We start from the raw sequence: 20,948 nt of genomic DNA on the forward strand, positions 1-20,948 counted from the left end.
CCTGGGGCAACATGGTAAAACCCCACCTCTACTAATATACAAAACAGTAGCCAGGCCTGGTGGTGTGCAACAGTAGTCCCAGCTACTCTGGAGGCTGAGGCAGGAGAATCGCTTGAACCCAGGAAGCGGAGGTTGCAATGAGCCGAGATCGCACTATCGCACTCCAGCCTGGGCGACACAGCGAGGCTCCATCTCAAAAAAAAAAAAAAAAAAAAAGAATGGTATGGACAGACATACTTCTTCCTTTATACATCTGTATTTTAGTTATACTAGAATGGAGCATGTGTTTGTTTTTAATTCAAAAAGCATCAAAAAAACTAAGGAAAAAGATTTTTAAAATACAGCAGTAACTGATTTGCTATGTGGAGTTTCACAAAATAGAACAAACTAACGTTTCATTTTTTCTGACAGTGCTACTGAGTTGACAATGATAGACACATAATATATCTTGATTTTAGCAGGTTCCTTTACATTTGTAAAATATGGGCTGAATGAAGCAGTTAAGACTTGAAAGGATGAGAAAAAGAAGCCCACACACTACAAGCCAAAGCATCTGCTGATTTTAAATTCTCATCTCTTGTTAACCTGACTCCTCTTCAACTCTGTGAATATCACTGCACACACATATACAAATTGCCAGAAAATATGCACATATACACACACCATCAACATAAAGAGGTAACTAACGTCTGGCCTGGTTTTCAACAAGCAGAAAGGCCTGTTTAAGAGAAGCCTAACTTATGCTTCAACAATTGAACAATTTGTTCAAACTTATTACAATAAACCTTCACCAGGAAAAGCAGGTTTCCCATCATCTTTGTAACAGACACAATAAGGATCTGCTGAAAAGCCCTGCTAAAATAATTAGGGACAGAAGTAATTTTAAACTGTTAGAACCATACCACCTATCATTTTTAAGCCTGCTTTATAAAGCTGAGCTACCCAATGCCGAGGTTACAACCTGTTCATCTTTTTAAACAGTTCACAGTATTAAAAAACACTGAATTATTAAAATGTTTTACCACTAAAACTAATTTAAAAGTTAAGTAAATCTAATGTAATGGTATTTAGTGATCACAATACTATTTTAAATACAGTTCAATTATTAAATTATTACTCTTGTTGGGAACAGGCCCCAAAATCCAGCCATAAAGTGGCCCCAAAACTGGCAATAAACAAAACCTCTGCAGCACTGTGACATGCTCCTGATGGCCTTGACACCCACACTGGAAGGCAGTCAGTTTACCGGAATAAGAGCAAGGAACACCTGGACCACCCAGGGCAGAAAACCGCTTAAAGGTGTTCTTAAACCACAAACAATAGCATGAGCGATCTGTGCCTTAAGGACATGCTCCTGCTTCTTAAGGACATGCTCAAGTCTTAACTAGCTTCTGCTGCAGATAACTAGCCAGACCCATCCCCTTATTTAGGCCCATCCCTTTATTTCCCATAAGGAATACTTTCAGTTAATCTATAACCTACAGAAACAATGCTTATCACTGGCTTGCTGTCAATAAATATGTGGCGGCCGGGCGCCATGGCTCACGCCTGTAATCCCAGCACTTTTGGAGGCCGCGGCGGGCAGATCACGAGGTCAGGAGATCGAGACCATCCTGGCTAAAACGGTGAAACCCCATCTCTACTAAACATACAAAAAATTAGCCAGGCGTGGTGACGGGCGCCTGCAGTCCCAGCTACTCGGGAGGCTGAGGCAGGAGAATGGTGTGAACCTGGGAGGCGGAGCTTGCAGTGAGTCGAGATGGTGCCACTGCACTCCAGCCTGGGCAACAGAGCGAGACTCCGTCTCAGAAAAATAAATCAATCAATCAATAAATATGTGGGTAAATCTCTGTTGGAGGCTCTCAGCTCTGAAGGCTGTGAGACCCCTGATTTCCCACTCCACACTCCATGTTTCTCTGTGTGTGTCTTTAATTCCTCTAGTGCTGCTGGGTTAGGGTCTCCCCGACTGAGCTGGTCTCGGCAACTCTGGTTACAGGAAGATGCTATTAGCCAAAATAGACATGAAAATAGTTTACAGCAATGCTTCTCAGGTTATCAGTGGTAAAGAACCCATTTTCCCCCAATCTATCACAGACCAATACTTTAGTAAAATACAATAAAAATTACTCACTAGAAAGATGAAAATAAAACACACACATACACACACACACACACACACAAAGCCCAGGGATATCACTTGGATATCACAGCAGTGTCAAACTACTATAATAAAAGTTTCTAAACACTCTATCTTAACCCTGTGTTTATACTGTGCAGACCAGTGTTCCCAAACCATACCTCATACTTTGAATAGCACTGGTTTACAGAATCAGTAACATTAAGCACGTAAACAGTTATTTCCCAACTCCCAAAACTGAGCATTTAGACTACAGAATCAAACACTTCTTAATTTATGTCACAAAGTCTCTCAAAATACGTGACCACAACAGACATGAGCTCCAAACTGTGTAGCTACCAAGCACTTATGTAACTGTAAGCCCAGTGGCATAAGACTGTGGCAGTAGTTGAGAAGAGCAAGAAATGAATAGTTTTCTCTGCCACTCCTTGCTGCTTCTACAGGAGATGACAGGCATACTCCTCCACTGAGGTCAGATCACGACTCCCTTAGCTCCAATTCTATTCTGAACATTGTATTTTTAAGAATGGTAAAAACAAACTTTTTTCAGCAGCAGGGCCCACTTTGAATCACAACTTCTGTAAGACAGTGATTTATTTATTCAGGGAGTAAGCCCAGGTGAAACCCCAACATTCAAACCTCTCACTGCTGTCTTCCATTTGTTGTCTAGTACACAGTTATTCTAGAAATCTTTATTTCTTTGCAAAAATGTAATGTTTGAGTAAAAGAAAAAAATTTTAGTAAAAGCTTAAACATGAATTCTTATGAATGTACACACCAATGTGACTGACTCCCCAGCCCTGTAGTCTACACAAACAGAAAAATCCTATAGCAGAGTGGTTGAGGGGCTGGGAACCAGAATCCAAAACAAAGTTTGAGTGCCAGCCCTGCGGCCTTAGGCAAGTTACCTTATCTACCCTACCCATACCTTCCTCCTATAAAGACAGTACCAATCTCAAGCACTGTTGCAAAGATTAAAAAATAATCCCACTCAAACTACCTAGCACACAATTACTAGTTAAGTCCTCAGTAAATGTTAGCTACTATTATAACAACTATCACAACAAACATTTCACCTCCTCTTTTTTCCTTTTTATGTTTTAGAATCATCAAGTCTGATTTCTAATTTTTTTCTTTTTTTTAGAATTGTCATATTTCACCTATTCTCATTCATTCATCTGTCCATCCAAGGAATATTTAGTGACTAAAATATGCCTAGTTACCCTTATGGCACAGACACTTGTCTCCCCAGAATGTTTTCAGTTCATTCCTCAGAGATTTTTTTTCAGCCTAATAAGAGGTGAATTATAACTTATTAACCCAACTGATGCCAAACTTCCATTTTCTTTAAGACATATCAATCAGCTGGACATACTATCTCTCGTAACAACCAATACCACAAAGTTTTACAACACGATGTTTTGAATCTGCATTAAAAAGTCAAGAGTTCAATTAAATTTACTCAAAATATTCTGTATACATATGTGTGTTTATGTGTAATTTTCCCTTAAAACATCATTAAAGACAAAGTACAGTCCACAAGTTTCTTAAAAGTCTGAAATAAAAAAGACAAAGCTCAAACTATACCAGTTACTGCCTAGTTGAAGAAGAGGTCAGGCAGGATGCACAATTCCTACTCGGCTTTATTACAGTTTTGTAGCTTCTGGGAGGTAAGGCCCACAGCCTGAATTTCTCACATCAATCACCGTCAAAGAACAGCTATTACTGTAGAAGATTTTTATTCTCAAAGAAACTGTAATGCTGTAAAATCTCCCTTTAGCATATTCTGCAAAGTCAGTATCTAGACTTTCATTTAATTCTGGCTTCAACTGACTGATCTGTGAACTTGGCAGTTTTCTTATTTGGTTAAGCCTAGATCATTTTTTCTAACACTGAACAAAGATGGTAGTTATTGCCAAAATGTAAATTCAAAAAGCAGAAAGCTGCATTAGTCTTAAATTTAACACATTTTATGGCTCAAGTGGGATAGGGTTCCATTTCATAACTGGCTGAGTCAAATAATAAACAGGATTTAAATCACTGCTGTTAAGTTTGATGTGAAAGAAATTTAAGTAACTTCAATAGGAAACAAAAAAGATTTTTTGCTCCTGACACACATGGGATTAGTTACAATGCTCCAATACATTTAATCAATATCAACCTCTATAATATTTCAGTTTGAAAGGGCATATTTCATTGCTATTCTCTTGGATCTAATGCTCACTGATGGTCCACATTTTTAAAGTTAAATCAACTAATAATTGTTGGGAAAAAGAGAAGATAGAGAATTTAGCCTTAAGAAATTCAAAAGAATGGTACTAATCTTATAAAAATTAGTCACATGTAAGTATAATGATGCAATCAAATGTACAAATATATAATCGTAATTAAGAATTAACTGATAAGATGTTTAATTTATAAGTTTCTGCTTTACCAATTAAATATATGTAACCAACCTGCAAATCTTCCCACATGTACCTGGTTGGTAATTTTTCTAAAATAATATGAGTGATTAAAAAGCTTAGCTGGAACAAAATTCATTTCCTTTCTCATAAAACAAAAAACTTTTCAGAATTGTTAAGATCTACCTTCTAACACATTCTAAGTTTATTACATTCAAGTTTATTAGATTCAGGAGCACTGGCCACTGCTTAAATAGAAGGCAGGACTTTAGGTGATTTGGGGACACTCTCATTATAATTTGTTTCTGCCTCCTTGCTAAGGTAAGTGCAGAAGGAAACATGTATAAAGCAACTATGATTGCCTCTGGCAAGAGGGTGCTTGGAAGACAGGGCTGACAGTGAGAGTTTCTCTTCACTATATACTTTCACTTTGTCTTTGATTTGTGTGCCATATGCACGTATTATCCAGTGTAATGGCTGTGTTTAAACAGGCTTAATAAATTAAAAGGGTTCCCATTTTCCTGTATAAAAAGCGCACCACAGTAAGTCCACAAGGTGGTTATTCATCATCTTTGTAGCCAAGAGGTCCTTTAGAATGAAACCGAAGCTGATGCATTTCTGTGTAAAATGTAAAATGGGAGTTTTCTTCTCTCCAAAAGGAAATACTTTTTATTTTGTTTTAAAGGCTACCAGTAAACCACACTTGAAAACACCATGTACAAGCCCTCGTTTGGAGGATGAAAACAAAAGGTGGCAGGCAAGGCCAGGTGGTGGTGGCTCACACCTGTAATACTAGCGCTTTGGGAGGCCAAGGCAGGAGGATCACCTTAAGGCCAGGAGTTCAAAACCAGCCTGGTCAATATAGAGGCCCCATCTCTACAAAATAAAAATAAAAAAATTAGCCGGGCAAGGTTGCACACACCTACAGTCCCAGCTACTAGAAGGCTGAGGAGGAGGATCACTCAAGCCCAGGAGTGGGAAGCTGCGGTGAGCCATGACTGCACCACTACGCTCCAGCCTGGGCAACAGAGCAAGATCCTGTCTCAAAAAATAACAGGCCAGGCACAGTGGCTCATGCCTATAATCCCAGCACTTTGGGAGGCTGACGCAGGTGGATCACTTGAGGCCAGGAGTTCAAGACTAGCCTGGCCAACATGGCAAAACCCCATCTCTACTAAAAATACAAAACAAAAACAAAAATTAGCTAGGTGTGGTAACATGCACCTATGGTCCCAGCTACTAGGGAGGCTAAGGTGAGAGGATCACTTGAGCCCCAGAGGTGGAGGCTGCAGCGAGCCGAGATCACACCACTGCACTCCAGCCTGGGCAACAGAGCAATACCCTGTCTCAAAAATACATACATATATATATATACACACACACATGCACACACACACACATATATAAATAATAAGTTGGGAAATAAAGTTTGATTTTATTTTGTGTGTAATAGTGATTTTCCAAAGGGTTGTTTTAGGACTACAGCTGTCCATTGAGAAGATAACTTACTCAGCAGCACTGTCCAAGTACAAAATAAAGTCTATAAGACCAGTTATACAGGCTTTGGTGATAGTTGAGAAAGAGTGCAAGAACTGAACAGTACAGACAATGTAGTTATAAACTCAAAGAACTAACTAAGTGATCTTAGGAAAAACCTCAAGAAATAGTCAAAGACGATACCAGAAGCCTTCATGACTTGGGTAGACAGTGGTATCACTAATGGACAGGAAATAAAATCAGATGGCGACAGGGAGAGGTGGAAACATAGAAAGTATTAAAAAAAAAAAAAAAGTAAGCCTCAAGATACAACAAACATCTGTGGCACTTAAGTACCAGTTTAGGTACTATTTTGGAGGCAAAGAAAATCTTAAAATTTTATGCCAAAATGCAGCTGATGTTTAAAGGGTCAAAGACTCAAAGGATTAAAAATATATGTATTTTGACTAAGTTAATACTGAGTTATCACTGTTTTTCCTGAATCCAATTTTTTTCTTATATGCTTGAGCATGGTACCAACATTAACAAGAATATGGCATACTACTCCAGCATATTTAAGTATCCACTTCAGCCCTTTCAGTTTTGATGAAACAAGTACAGTTTGTCATCAACCAGCTAAGTAAATTACACTACACTTTGCTATTAAACCTAATCTTTACTGCATATAGCCATTTTAAAGAATGATCTACCTACCAGTAGTAGTTTACAAAAAACGAAGCCATATTCTCTTTAAGATATTATCTAAAACCTTGCCAAATAAAATAACATCCAAGTACCATAAATTAAATATTTTACCAAAAACATTATAAACTAATTTTGAAAAGAAAGCAAATGCAACCAAGTTTTGTGTAAGTGCTAAAATTAGGAGCTTTTATCTAAGAAACGACCTATGGTAGACTTGATGAAGTAAAAGAAAATCTAAACACAAAAATAAGAACTTGCAAAGATTCTTTTCAAACTTCATGCTTTGTAAAGGCTTTTTTCTCCAAGGTATGGGCTAGGACTGAGCTGTAAGTCCAGAGCATTGCTGCCAAGACTTAAAATACCTGGAGTTGCTCAGCCAAACCAATGAAGTCCAAGATATTGAACAAAAGATCCAAATTTATCATATACAGAAACCAGTCGAAGCAAAAGGTGACGAGAAGGCAAAAGATAAAAAATGCTTATTGTACACCCACACCTTTTAATGTTAAATAGATATGTGCGGCATTAACCACATAAATCCAGGCCAGATTTGCTGTAACAACTAAAGTTAAAATATTTTGATCATATTCCATTTACTTGGGAAACCATCCAGTTTGGAATCCAACAGTAACTATTACCAACTATTAAAATCAATATCTACTACTAAAAATCATATCGACAATGTAAGAAATTACCCATTCGGGTTCTCTTTATTACAGTAGGAAGGCCATTCACTATCTTCATATCAAACTAAGGCCTAGAGATCATAACTGATTTATTAAGTCATCTCCTCCATGAGAAGTACTGTGTATGCTGCCTTAAATAATACCCAAGAAGACAGCTACAAGAAACAAATGATAGATTGTCATCACTAGCATATATGTCACGAACACAGTAAGCACTGTCAAAAAGCAAATGGCAATGAATTTCAATAAGGTGTCTGACCTTAACAGAAAGGACCAATGGCCCAGGATGTTTGCAGGTTTATCCAAATCTTGGGAGGAACATAAAAACGGAAAAGTCTGGCCCAGTGTGGTGGCTCATCCCTATAATCTCAGCAATTTGGGAGGCCAGGGCGGGTGGATCGCTTGAGGCCAGGAGTTCGAGACCAGTCTGGCCAACATGGCAACACCCCATCTCTACTAAAAATACAAAAATTAGCCAGGCATGGTGGCACACAGCTACTCGGGAGGCTGAGGGGCATGAGAATCGCTTGAACCTGGGAGGTGGAGATCACAGTGAGACGAGATCGGGCCACTGCACCCCAGCCCGGTCGACAGAGCGAGACTCTGTCTCAAAGGAAAATAAAAAAAGGAAAAGTCAGATGGACTTAGAATTACCACCCAACACAGGTAAACTAACTTACTTAGGAACACGTACCAGTACTCTTCCCAATGCTCCTTAATATGCTGATTTTCTTTACTATTGATCCCCAGTATCTTAATATGTGAACTCAGCAGTTTAAGGTTGCATTTTTCCAAACTTCAGAATATTTATTAAATTGACTTCTTATAGCTACAAATCTTCTACAATATGACTGATTATCAAACATAAAGATTCTAATGTATGTTTTCTCATACATTTTAAAGTTAGAAGTCTGTAAGACACCTGAGTTCTGAAAAACATATTTCCCAATGCTCAAACAAGAAGCACTAGATTAACTATTCTGTACACACCTTAACTTCTATTTCCTCCATCTGGACATTAATCAAATCACATAAACTATTTGTACCCACGTCTCCTCGTTGATAAAATAGGGATAATGATGGTTCCTATATCAAAGAGTTGTTGTATTGCTTCAATGCCATAATAAATACACAATACTTAAAACAGTACCTGTCACATAACACAGAATAACTACTGGGGTCTTCAAGTATATGAAGCTGCTATAAAATGTAAAAGAAAATGCGTCAAGGATGGCTAGATGTGATCTGAATTCAAGCTCCAGGATATATTCACTTTATGTCTTTGAAAAGCCACTCAGCTTCTTGGAGTGGGAGAATCACATGTATAATCCAGATAATACTAGTCCGCCCAGTTCCTGGAGCTACCAAGACATAATAATGTACGCTAAATGATTTTTCTATTATAAAAAGTTACTATTTGTAAGCAATAACATCTTACTTGCCTAAGCAAAAAATATAACTAAGCAATCAAAATGTCAGACTGCATAACGAATTTAATCCTCACTCACAAATACTCAGGTTAGAGATAATCCTGCATAACTGGTTTTTCACTCACAGCAAATAAAAACCTGAAAAGCAAGGGGATAAGAAACAGATAAATTTAACAACCAAAAAAGGCACCAACTAGAAACATAAACTACTCAAGGCACCTAAAATTCAACGACAGGGGACATTTATTATAGAAATAACAGACTACCCGAAGGGATTTCTTGACAGATCTACTGTCCTGTCTGGTTCAATAACATGTTTTTTTTGTTTTTTGTTTTTTTTTTGAGACAGAGTCTCTGCCTGTCACCCAGGCTGGAGTGCAGTGTGTGATCTCGGCTCACTGCAACCTCTGCCTCCCAGGTTCAAGCAATTCTCCTGCCTCAGCCTCCTGAGTAACTGGGATTACAGGCATCCGCCATCATGCCTGGCTAATTTCTTTTGTATTTTTAGTAGAGATGGGGTTTCGCCATGTTGGCCAGGTTGGTCTCGAACTCCTGACCTCAGGTGATCCGCCCACCTCAGCCTGCCAAAGTGCTGGGATTACAGGCGGGAGCACGGCCCAATAACATGTTCTTAATGATAATACTATGCCATCAAAACATGGTTAGATTGTGTTCCATGTTCTCTGACTAAAGCAGCAGAAAATTATGTATTACACTTCAGAAAGACATATAGTTAAAATAGCTAAAATGTGCAAGTTTTGGTGCTTGAAAGGATTTCAAATTATCTGACTGAAAAAATTATCTCACATGTCAAACAACTTATGTATGCACCACTCAAGTCAGAAAACTGAAAGAAGAGGCCAAGGGTCATATAATTTTTTTGTTGTTAAAACATTAAAAGGCCAAACAAACTGTATTATACTTCAGACTAGGATCTCAGAGAAGAGCTTCCATTTCAATGGAATTTAAACAAGCTGTTGTCCAGTCTCTTTAAATTCATAAGAGTATCACAAAAAATCTACAGTGACACATGTGATAGCCTGGCATTACAAATTCTAAGTATTTGATTCAAGTCACAAAGCATTCCCACCAGCCTGCTGCGGTGGCTCACACGTGTAATCCCAACATTTTGGGAGGCCAAGGTGGGTGGGTCACCTGAGACCAGGAGTTCGAGACCAGCCTGACCAACATGGTGAAACCCCGTCTCTACTATAAATACAAAAAATTAGCCAGGCGTGGTGGCGCATGCCTATAATCCCAGCGACTTGGGAGGCTGAGACACGAGAATCGCTTGAACCTGGGAGGCAGAGGTTGCAGTGAGCCAAGATCCACTTGAACCTGGGAGGCGGAGGTTGCAGTGGGCCAAGATCACGCCATTGCACTCCAGCCTGGGCAACAAGAGCAAAACTCTGTCTCAAAAAAAATAAATAAATAAAATAAAATGAAATAAAAAAATAAAAAACAAAGTAGTTCCACCAAAATTTTTCCATTAGATTTGAATAACCATCAGGTAGGTAAGGTAGTGATAACATTTATCCCCAAAGCTGTTGTGAGGATCACAACATCTAAAATTTAACACAAAATTTAACCAAACAACACAAAATTTAACCAAACATCCCTGTACAGGGTCTTATAATAGGTGCCCAATTAACATTAGTGATTTTTCAAACAGATAAGAAATCAACAAATAAAAAGATGGAGAAATATGAACAAGCCCAGAAAGCTAACTAGCTTATCCTCAATTGTGTGCTCTTTTCTCACCAACACTCAAGCATTTACTAACCCAGTTTCTTCATGACTGATTTTCAAGAAAATTTCCACACAACAGGAGTATATTCATTCATTCGCAACATCTGAGTGCCTTCTATACACGAGGTACTGTTCTAGACACTTAGAAATACTGTAGTGAACAAACCTGACATGGGTGCCACTTTCAGGAAGCTGATATTCTAGTGTGAAGAAATAAGCAACAAGTAAAAAGAGTTTCAGACAGAAACAAGGACCAAACTGGATACCAAAATTCGCAGATGCTCAAGTCCTTTATATAAAATGGTGTAGCATTAGTTATTGCATATAACCTAGGCACATCTTCCTATATATCATCCCTAGATTGCATATAACATTTAATACAATGTAAATGCTATGTAAATAATTATTATACTGTATTGGTTTTTATTTGTATTTTTAATTGTTTTTTTCCTAGTATTTTCGATCCATGGTTGGTTGAATCCATGGATGTGAGATTGCTGGATTCAGAACCCAAAGATATAGAGAGCTGACAGTATATGTAACTCATACTTTTCTATTTATTAATAACATACTCTACCTTACTTACAAAACCAGGGGAATAAGGTATCTAATAAGATAACTTAAAGGGGAAAACAAAATTTAAAAGGCAAGAAATTTCAATAGCAATGGGTTTCAAGCACTGAATTATGGAGGAGTCAAATGTTTTATACTTCAGCCTTCAAAAGGGTGATCATCTCAATGAGAAGGGGAAAATATATTAACAGTAAATCACTAACAGTATGGATCACATACCAAGGTGAGTGATACAAGCTGTCATTAAAAAGCTCAGAGAAAGGAAGAGAGCAATGCTTCTTCTCAAACAGTAAAATGCTATAAATCACCTGATTGTGTAGGTCAGGAGAGGGGCCTGAGATTCTGTGATACGTATGTCTGCATTTCTAACAAACTCAAGTGTAGCCAACATTGCTCATCTTACTGGTCATGGATCATACTTTGAATAGCAAGGTCTAATGAACATAAGAAAGGTAAAATTCAAATGTTCTAGGGAACAAAGTGGGTTCAACATGAAAAGTTTAACGGGAAGAATTAGCTTGATCTTGTCTAGGAACAATGAGACCACCTGACAGAATGAAGACCCATTCTTTCTTTATTTTTGTTTTTTTTTTCTTTTAACTCGTCTGTATTTGTTACAACTTTAAGCAGAATGTGACTCAGGCACTACATTTCCATCCACAAGACTAGCTCTGAGTTATTTTTGAACAGCTTTATGACATGCTTAGGTAGGCTTATAACTTTGCTCCTCCAAATGATACTTTTCTTTGGAAAACAAGCCCTGTGGAGAGTTCCTTCTATCAAGTTCTTTCAGTGTTAACCATTCTCCCATTTCACAAGGAAGTACCAAGCACTGACTCTTGCAAGGTACACAATAAGAGACACATTGACAAGCCTACAGGAATGGACAATTAAAAGATTATTGAGAGAGAGTGTTTCAACTTAGTGGACTGACAAAAATGGGTATCCAGCCATACTAAATATAAGAGAGATGTGAAGCAATGAGACTCCTCATAAATTGCTAGGACAAATGTGAAATGGTACAAATACTTAGGAAAATAATTTGACATTATGGTACTTAGTATAACTGTCCAGGAGCATCCCTAAGTCCTACCAATCATGGTATGACACAGACGTATCAAGACTCAAAACATAGGAGAATATAAACTATGATTTAATTCATATTTATTCACACACAGGTGAAAATAATCAAATTGTTTAATACTCCATGTGGTAAAGCTACAAAAGAATCATTAAAACAAAGCTCACCAATAGTGATTCACACAGGGAGAGAAGGGATTGGAGGAAGGCATGAAAAAGGGGCTTCAAAGATACTTGTAATGTTCTGTTTCTCAGGTTGAATAGTGGGTAACTGGATGTTTAAACACTATCTTCCATGTATGACATTTTGATATGCCTTACAGTTCTTTGCTGATGTTATCAATAATCTTTAAAAAGTAATAATAATAATTCAGGGAGTTTGTGGTGGCAGATTCTAACAGCAACAGAGTTTTAGAAAGTATAGCAGACTACAAATATAAAATAGTTCTTTAACCATTAACTTAAAGAGGAAAAAAAAGCCAGGGCAAAAAAATGGAACACAAGGAGCTAAAAGAGACAATGCTGAAAATTTTAATATGGGAAAGTCCTGATGATGTTTATGTGCTAAGAGAACATACAGTTGACCCTTAAACAATATGGGCTTGAACTGCACAGGTTCAGGGATGTGAACCTTGCATACAGGAAAGGCCAACTTTTCCTATACGTGAGTTCCACAAGGATCCACAGGGCCAACTGTAGGACTTCAGTATGCCTGGATTTTGAATACATAGGGGTCCTGGTTTCCCTGTGGATATTGAGGGACTGCTATATTACAGATACAGAGGAAGTGATGAAATAGGTCTAAAGGTAGGAAAGGAAGGGTTCAAAAATACAAGAAAAATTGGTCTTGGCCACTATCAATGTGCCAGGAAGGAACAAATGTGTTAAAACATCAGGCTAAACATAGGATGAGATTAATCTCTGGGTTCATCTACATCTATATATGACTGAGAATGGTCATGAGAGTCGGGACTGGGTTCTACCTTGCTCACCTATATAATATCTTATATAGGTTACTGCAATATACCCCAGCATGTAGCAGGGCTAGACCTGGCATGTGGTCGGCAATCAATAAATATTTGTTAAATGAATGAAGAACAGAATACATCTGGAGTATACCGATTCAAGTTAAACTATATGGAGAATTTTTTTAAAAACAGAGTAAGTCAATTAAGTCACATTTTTTATTCAATATGTGATGATGAAAGAGAACAATTTCAAAGAGAAAGAACTTCATGAACAAAAGCAAGGTCATGCTTACTGCTCTGAATAAGGATGTGACTCTAGGTCTGTCTTTAGCATGACTTTTTTTTTTTTTTTTTTTTTGAGACGGAGTCTCGCTCTGTCGCCCAATCTGGAGTGCAGTGGTGCAATCTCGGCTCACTGCAAGCTCCGCCTCCCTGGTTCATGCCATTCCCCTGCCTCAGCCTCCTGAGTAGCTGGGACCACAGGCGCCCGCCACCACGCCCGACTAATTTTTTGTATTTTTAGTAGAGACAGGGTTTCACCATGTTAGCCAGGACGGTCTTGATCTCCTGACCTCGTGATCTGCCTGCCTTGGCCTCCCAAAGTGCTGGGATTACAGGCGTGAGCCACCACACCTGGCCTTTAGTATGACTTATTAAAGAAAAAACTAAGTAGTCTGAGTGGCTGGAATGTACAGTTCCTACAAAGCTTGGAAAGAAAGGAAATAAACCTGAACATAAATGCAAGAAACAAGAACAACATTTTGGTCCTTCAATTCAATGGAAAGTCACTGAAAACATCTAAGGAAAGAAGTTAAAATCTGAATGTTCACGTTAAACAAACGTTTTAATAAAAGTACGAATGGTAGACTGAAGAAGGCAGGGGAAAACAATATTAAAATAACCTATATAAGATATTAGAACATAAATTAGTATAAATAATAAAATGGAATATACTCATTCATTTATCCTACTTTGTGAATTAACAGGTTCAGCACTGGAGATAAAACAGGTGAAAAAGCATAGTCCCTGCCCTCAGTAGCATACATTCTGATGAGGAAAACAAAGAAGAAAACAAACAAGATAGTTACAGGCTGTGGAAAATTCTAGAAAGAAATATAGGGTGCTGTGATGGAAAGTAGGGAGAAGAACAAGTCTATAATTCTATTTTGTACATGTTAAATATGAGATGCCTATATGAGATATCCAAATAGTGACGTCAAACAGGCAATGGGTATTCAAGAGAGGCATTCAAGAGCCATTACTGGCAGAAATATAAATCTAGGACTTATTAGAATATAAATATTTAAAGCCGTGAGCACAGATAAGAATACCTTAAAGAATACTACTATAATTACTGCAAATAAAGCAGCAGCAAAGCTTAAATGGTGACTTATTCTGTCCCAGACATTGTTCTAGTTATTGACATATATTCAATCCATTTAAAGTCTCAAAACAATTCAGATGAGGAAAATGAGGCACAAAGACTTGCCCAATGTCATGCAGCAAATTTCAGAGCTGGGATTCAAATCCAAGCAGTCTGGCTCCAGAGCATGTACTTTTATCAACTTCGTTACACTACCTATGTCAAGCAGAGACTAAAAGAAAAGCCAAAACCTAAACCATGAGGCACTCCAATATGCACAGATGGAGAAGAAACATAAAAGGTAAGGAGTAAGTGGCCTAAAAGGAAGGATAGTGATTGACCGGGGTCACACACCAATAAGAACCCTCAGGATTCAGGTATGAAAGCAAAAGAAAGAAACTATAAACCATGAAAACTGATAGGGATAGTGGCAATCATTTTGTGGATCAGAAAATGTACCTTTGGAGTAAAACAATCATAGAAGTGTTGTTAGTTACTGGTGGATGCAGACTGGAATGCATGTGTCCTGATTACCAGGAGCACTGAAGTGCTCTTTCTACAATTCCAATCTACATTAGCAAAGTTAGCATTCGAAATGATTTGAGAAACATTAATAAGGATGAGAGTGGCAAAGACACAGTAATCTGAGTGTTTACGATGACACAGGTACTATACTAAACACTTTAAATACCTCGGAATTTCATTCTCACAACCCTTATGAGTTACTACTTTATCATCATCCCTATTTTACAAAGGATACACCTGAGGCCTAGAAAATTTAATAACCTCCCTCTCCCCTCTCCCTTCTCTTTCCACGGTCTCCCTCTGATGCCGAGCCAAAGCTGGACTGTACTGCTGCCATCTCGGCTCACTGCAACCTCCCTGCCTGATTTTCCTGCCTCAGCCTGCCGAGTGCCTGCGATTGCAGGTGCGCGCCACCACGCCTGACTGGTTTTCGTATTTTTTTGGTGGAGACAGGGTTTCGCTGTGTTGGCCGGGCTGGTCTCCAGCTCCTAACCGCGAGTGATCCGCCAGCCTCGGCCTCCCGAGGTGCCGGGATTGCAGACGGAGTCTCGTTCACTCAGTGCTCAATGGTGCCCAGGCTGGACTGCAGTGGCGTGATCTCAGCTCGCTACAACCACCTCCCAGCCGCCTGCCTTGGCCTCCCAAAGAGCCGAGATTGCAGCCTCTGCCCGGCCACCACCCCGTCTGGGAAGTGAGGAGCGTCTCTGCCTGGCCACCCATCGTCTGGGATGTGAGGAGCCCCTCTGCCTGGCTGCCCAGTCTGGAAAGTGAGGAGTGTCTCTGCCCGGCCGCCATGCCATCTAGGAAGTGAGGAGCGTCTCTGCCCGGCCGCCCCGTCTGAGAAGTAAGGAGACCCTATGCCTGGCAACCGCCCCGTCTGAGAAGTGAGGAGCCCCTCCGTCCGGCAGCCACCCCGTCTGGGAAGTGAGGAGCATCTCCGCCCGGCAGCCACCCCGTCTGGGAGGGAGGTGGGGGTTAGCCCCCGCCAGGCCAGCCGCCCCATCCGGGAGGGAGGTGGGGGGGGTCAGCCCCCCGCCCGGCCAGCCGCCCCGTCCGGGAGGGAGGTGGGGGGGTCAGCCCCCCGCCCGGCCAGCCGCCCCGTCCGGGAGGGAGGTGGGGGTTCAGCCCCCCGCCCGGCCAGCCGCCCCGTCCGGGAAGGAGGTGGGGGGATCAGCCCCCCGCCCGGCCAGCCGCCCCATCCGGGAGGGAGTTGGGGGGGGTCAGCCCCCCACCCGGCCAGCTGCCCCATCCGGGAGGTGAGGGGTGCTTCTGCCCGGCCGCCCCTACTGGGAAGTGAGGAGCCCCTCTGCCCGGCCACGACCCCGTCTGGGAGGTGTACCCAACAGCTCATTGAGAACGGGCCATGATGACAATGGCGGTTTTGTGGAATAGAAAGGCGGGAAAGGTGGGGAAAAGATTGAGAAATCGGATGCTTGCCGTGTCTGTGTAGAGAGAAGTAGACATGGGAGACTTTTCATTTTGTTCTATACTAAGAAAAATTCTTCTGCCTTGGGATCCTATTGATCTGTGACCTTACTCCCAACCCTGTGCTCTCTGAAACATGAGCTGTGTCCACTCAGGGTTAAATGGATTAAGGGCGGTGCAAGATGTGCTTTGTTAAACAGATGCTTGAAGGCAGCATGCTCGTTAAGAGTCATCACCACTCCCTAATCGTAAGTACCCAGGGACACAAACACTGCGGAAGGCCGCAGGGTCCTCTGCCTAGGAAAACCAGAGACCTTTGTTCACTTGTTTATCTGCTGACATTTCCTCCACTATTGTCCTATGACCCTGCCCAATCCCCCTCTGCGAGAAACACCCAAGAATGATCGATAAATAAATAAATAAATAAGAAAATTTAATAACTTCCCCAAGGTCATGCTTACTGCTAGAATAAGGATCTGAATCCAAGTCTGTCGTCAAGATTCTCTTGGCTAGTATGTAATATTGCTTTCCTAAGAGTAACACTGTTCATCAAGTCATCAAGACAGAAATGAAGAAAGAAAGAAAGAAAGAAAGAGAGAGAGAGAAAAGAAAAGAAAAAAGAAAGAGAGAGAGAGAGAAGAGTTTAAGGAAGGAGTTTTTTTTAAATTGTATCTGGGCAAACGTGGGTATACCTATCATCATGTGGAGATAGTATGCAACTTGGATGATTCTTGGTTACTCCATCTGCAATAATCCATTAATAAAATTTAGAGTAACCAGTATTCCCTGTATTAACAATGTAAAAGGCATAAAGAACATACCATTTAAATGTTCCCTACATGATTTATGGTAACTGGAAAACATTCACCATTAAAAAATGAGCAACCAAGATAAAAGAACCTTGCAACTGCAATATAATCTAGCTGCCTAAAACTATATAAATGACAGAAAGGCAGATGTCCAAAAAGGGGGAAAGTTGTTAGGAACTTATTTTGTTAATATCTACCCAACCGGTGGAGAACAAAAGCACAGAGGTACCCACCACTGTGAAAAAGAGATAATTCACTAAGTTCGTCAAGAATCTGGATATAAATAACTCTCAAGTAAAATAATCCTTTACCTGCTCTTATTATGATAGATTTTGGAGTCACTGGTAAGCTTCTGATTTTTTTTTATTCGATTTCCAAGGTGCTTTGGTAATCAAAAGGGTCTTTTTGGTGGTAGATATGAGCGTTTTCACCACTGAAAAGGTTATGTCTTCCACAGTAAATGAGTAAATCAACATTTACATGTATATAAACCAATCTCCTGTGAGAAGGACTAATTGGTTCCTTAGCATTAAACAATTCTGAGAGAGCTGATAAAAAATAGTAATTTCTGAGTCCAAAAAATTGAGAACCATTCTCTTGACCTTCCTAAGCACCACTGCCTATTTGTGAAACCTGAAGTGATCCAGTCCATCTCCACCTGCAGGTCTCTGTTTAATACAACAATCCCTCTTAAAGCTGCCAGGACATTGTTACTGAAGTGCTTTTACCACTGCCCTGTGTTAGATAGTATTTGGCACTTAACAGAATGTCCTAAAATATTTGCTAAATAAATGATCTCCAAATAGACTTATGCCAACGACCTGTTGCCTTTTTCAACTCTGGAAACTAAGTGATTCAAAGAGTGCTGTTGTGACATAGCAAATTTAATAAGAAATATGTTTCTAAGAAATAAACATTTCCCAAGTGCATAAGTGGTACTTATTTTAACAAGTGTAATCTAAGTCCACCCACTAACTTTAGAGATTTGCAATCTCTAAAGATACGTCACTTATTCCTGAACACACATCTGCCTCCCATGAGCCAGGGAAAGCCACAGTGCCAGTACACAGGCCAGATAGTACTCCATTTTCTTTTTTTTTTTTTGGACGGAGGCTCGCTCTATTGCCCAGGCTGGAGTGCAGTGGCACAATCTCGGCTCACTGCAACCTCCGCCTCCCAGGTTCAAGCGATTCTCCCGCCTCAGCCTCCTGAGTAGCTGGGATTACAGGCGCGTGCCAACATGCCCGGCTAATTTTGTGTTTTTAGTAGAGACGGGGTTTCACCATGTTGGTCAGGCTGGTCTCGAACTCCTGACCTCCTGATCCGCCCGCCTCGGCCTCCCAAAGTGCTGGGATTACAGCCGTGAGCCACCACGCCCGGCCTGCATTTTCAAAGTATTACACAAGTGACATTTAGAACAAAACATTCCAAAGTTAATCTCTTGCCTGCATCTTTCAAACTCTGCTAACCACAGACATTAAACTCATAATAATAATCATAATTAACATTAAGTGATTACACTGTACTACAGGTCACCACATAAACTTTTTCATTTAATCCAAACAACTCTATGATACAGATACTTCTCATTCCCACTTGACAGATGAGGAAAGCAAAGCCTGGAAAGGCTAACTTGCCTAAAGTCACAGAGCTGGTTAAGTGGAAGAGCCTAGAAGACTGAATGAGCTCTTAACCACCAGGCTACACTCTTGTATCCAGTTCAACAGATTCAATTATATGCTGGGTTTAAATTATCAACAGTTTCCACTTAAAAATACCCGCTTGCAATTACAATTTTCACATGAATTTAAAAGTACTTTCTTATTACAAATATCTAAGATCTGCATTAATAGGAAATAACCTTTAAAAAAATCAAAGGAAGAGAGGATGCTTTTTAAAAAGAGGGCAGGAAGGATACTTTTAAAACTAGAACGTCATATAAATGCATTTTGCTTCGAAACAACAGAAATAAAATTTCTCATTCTAGATTTTCCTTTTCCCAGCTAAGTCCATTTCCTTATCAAGAATTTCCTTGGATGTCCTAGTTCATGAACCTTAACTACTAAATACATTTAAGGCCCTTCTCTTTGATATTCTTTTATGTTTTTCAGAATGAACACTACAAAAGAGTATTCTAAATTATACGGTTTCAGATAAAGCGCCGAAGTACAGGCTCAAAAGAGTGGCTACAAAGTACATCTCCACTTGGAACGTTATAGATGTCAGATCCCAGCAGGGAATCAGTGGAGTTTCCTTACTCTCTCCTTCCCAGAGCCCTACTAGGTCCCTAAATCCTTCCCGACACCTTCGTTAGCTGCTGGTCTCCAGGAGTCTTTCTCCAAATCCCCCCACCGGTCATTTCAAAACAAGACCCCAGGAACCTGTCACTCACACCCCTATTCTCAGTCCCCTTCCTGAAGCCCCAACTGTCCCGTTAGAAGACAAGAGAAGGTTGTCGCGTCTCCTGAACAAAAAGTGAAGATGAAAGAGAAAGGTACTAGGGAAAAACTTTAGCCCAGCCACACCAAGCCCGAGGGGTAGAATGCTAGAAAGTACGTCTGGTGGGACGGGGCTGGGAACTGCGCTCCCCACGTGGGCCAGAGGAAAAGGAACAGCACTCACAAGGCCATCTATCTGCACTTGCTTCACGGCTGAATCTCCCGAGCCGCCTTTGCCTTTGCCTTTCCCTGCTGCGCCGGCGGTGGAGCTGGAAGAGGTGGCAGTAGAGCCAGTACCTTCCTTGCGGGACGCCATCTTTCCAAGCAGACAGGAAGAAAGAGAAACGTGAGTTACCGGAAGCGGAAGTACAAGTCTCGCGTGACGTCACTCGCAGGCCGGCGTTCGAGGGGCGGAGATGGAAGGAGAAGCCAAAATTGGGCCCCGCCTCCCTCCTGTTTTCCAGTTTTACCTTCTTTCCAGGCGGTATCCTTTGTGCATGCCTACTGTACATTTTCGACCTCTTTCCGATGGAATGATCTAAGATGAAAGTAAACTTTTTAAATGTTTAATCATTCACCATTAGGCAAACCGTCATAATAGCATTACAGTTCGCATTATTTCTGTAGTGTCTCTTATGTAAAAATGCTTTCATTTCTGATCTTGCAATGAAGTGCTGTACTAACTCGCATTATGCATATTAGAAAACTGATAAGTGATTTGTCCGACATTATTCTGTTAATTAGCGATGAGCCAGTATTGCACAGCTTGTTTTACGTAATTTTAGATAACTGCTTGTAACCACTTAGATTATATAGAAATTAAGACATAGAAACTTTTATCAGAATTACCAGAAATAGTAGCCTTTTGCTATTAGCTTCATGTAGAGATTTACCTGGGTAAAGTACCAAAGAAGTTATTTGAGGTATTGTTGAAGGATGATACACAATATATTTTCTAAAAATCACGCTGATTTATGACACATTACTCTGAAATACACATCTCAAGTCCTTAAAAGAATATATGACAACTGTAAGAAGCCATTTTAGATAAGTAATTTAAAACATTCTTTTCTACTTCCAAATGACTTTTTTCCTATCCCTTATTTTTGAAATGTTTATTCAATCAATATGTATACAGAACTGATGAAATAGTTAAATCAATAAACGGCATATCCTGCCCTG

At 40.0% G+C, this 20,948-nt stretch overlaps 1 protein-coding gene across 1 annotated transcript in view; it reads right to left on the reverse strand.

The window, feature by feature from the left end:
• Positions 1-20,141, reverse strand: part of EIF3H (eukaryotic translation initiation factor 3 subunit H) — a 110,354-nt gene extending 90,213 nt beyond the window's left edge. The window contains exon 1 of the mRNA XM_003823335.6: positions 19,951-20,141. Coding sequence (XP_003823383.2) covers positions 19,951-20,082 — 132 coding nt within the window. The 5' untranslated portion in view covers positions 20,083-20,141. The remainder of the gene's footprint in view (positions 1-19,950) is intronic.
• Positions 20,142-20,948: the final 807 nt, after the last annotated feature.

The sequence above is a fragment of the Pan paniscus genome, chromosome 7 (genome assembly GCF_029289425.2).
Source record: "Pan paniscus chromosome 7, NHGRI_mPanPan1-v2.0_pri, whole genome shotgun sequence".
NCBI classification, from domain to species: Eukaryota; Metazoa; Chordata; class Mammalia; order Primates; family Hominidae; genus Pan; species Pan paniscus.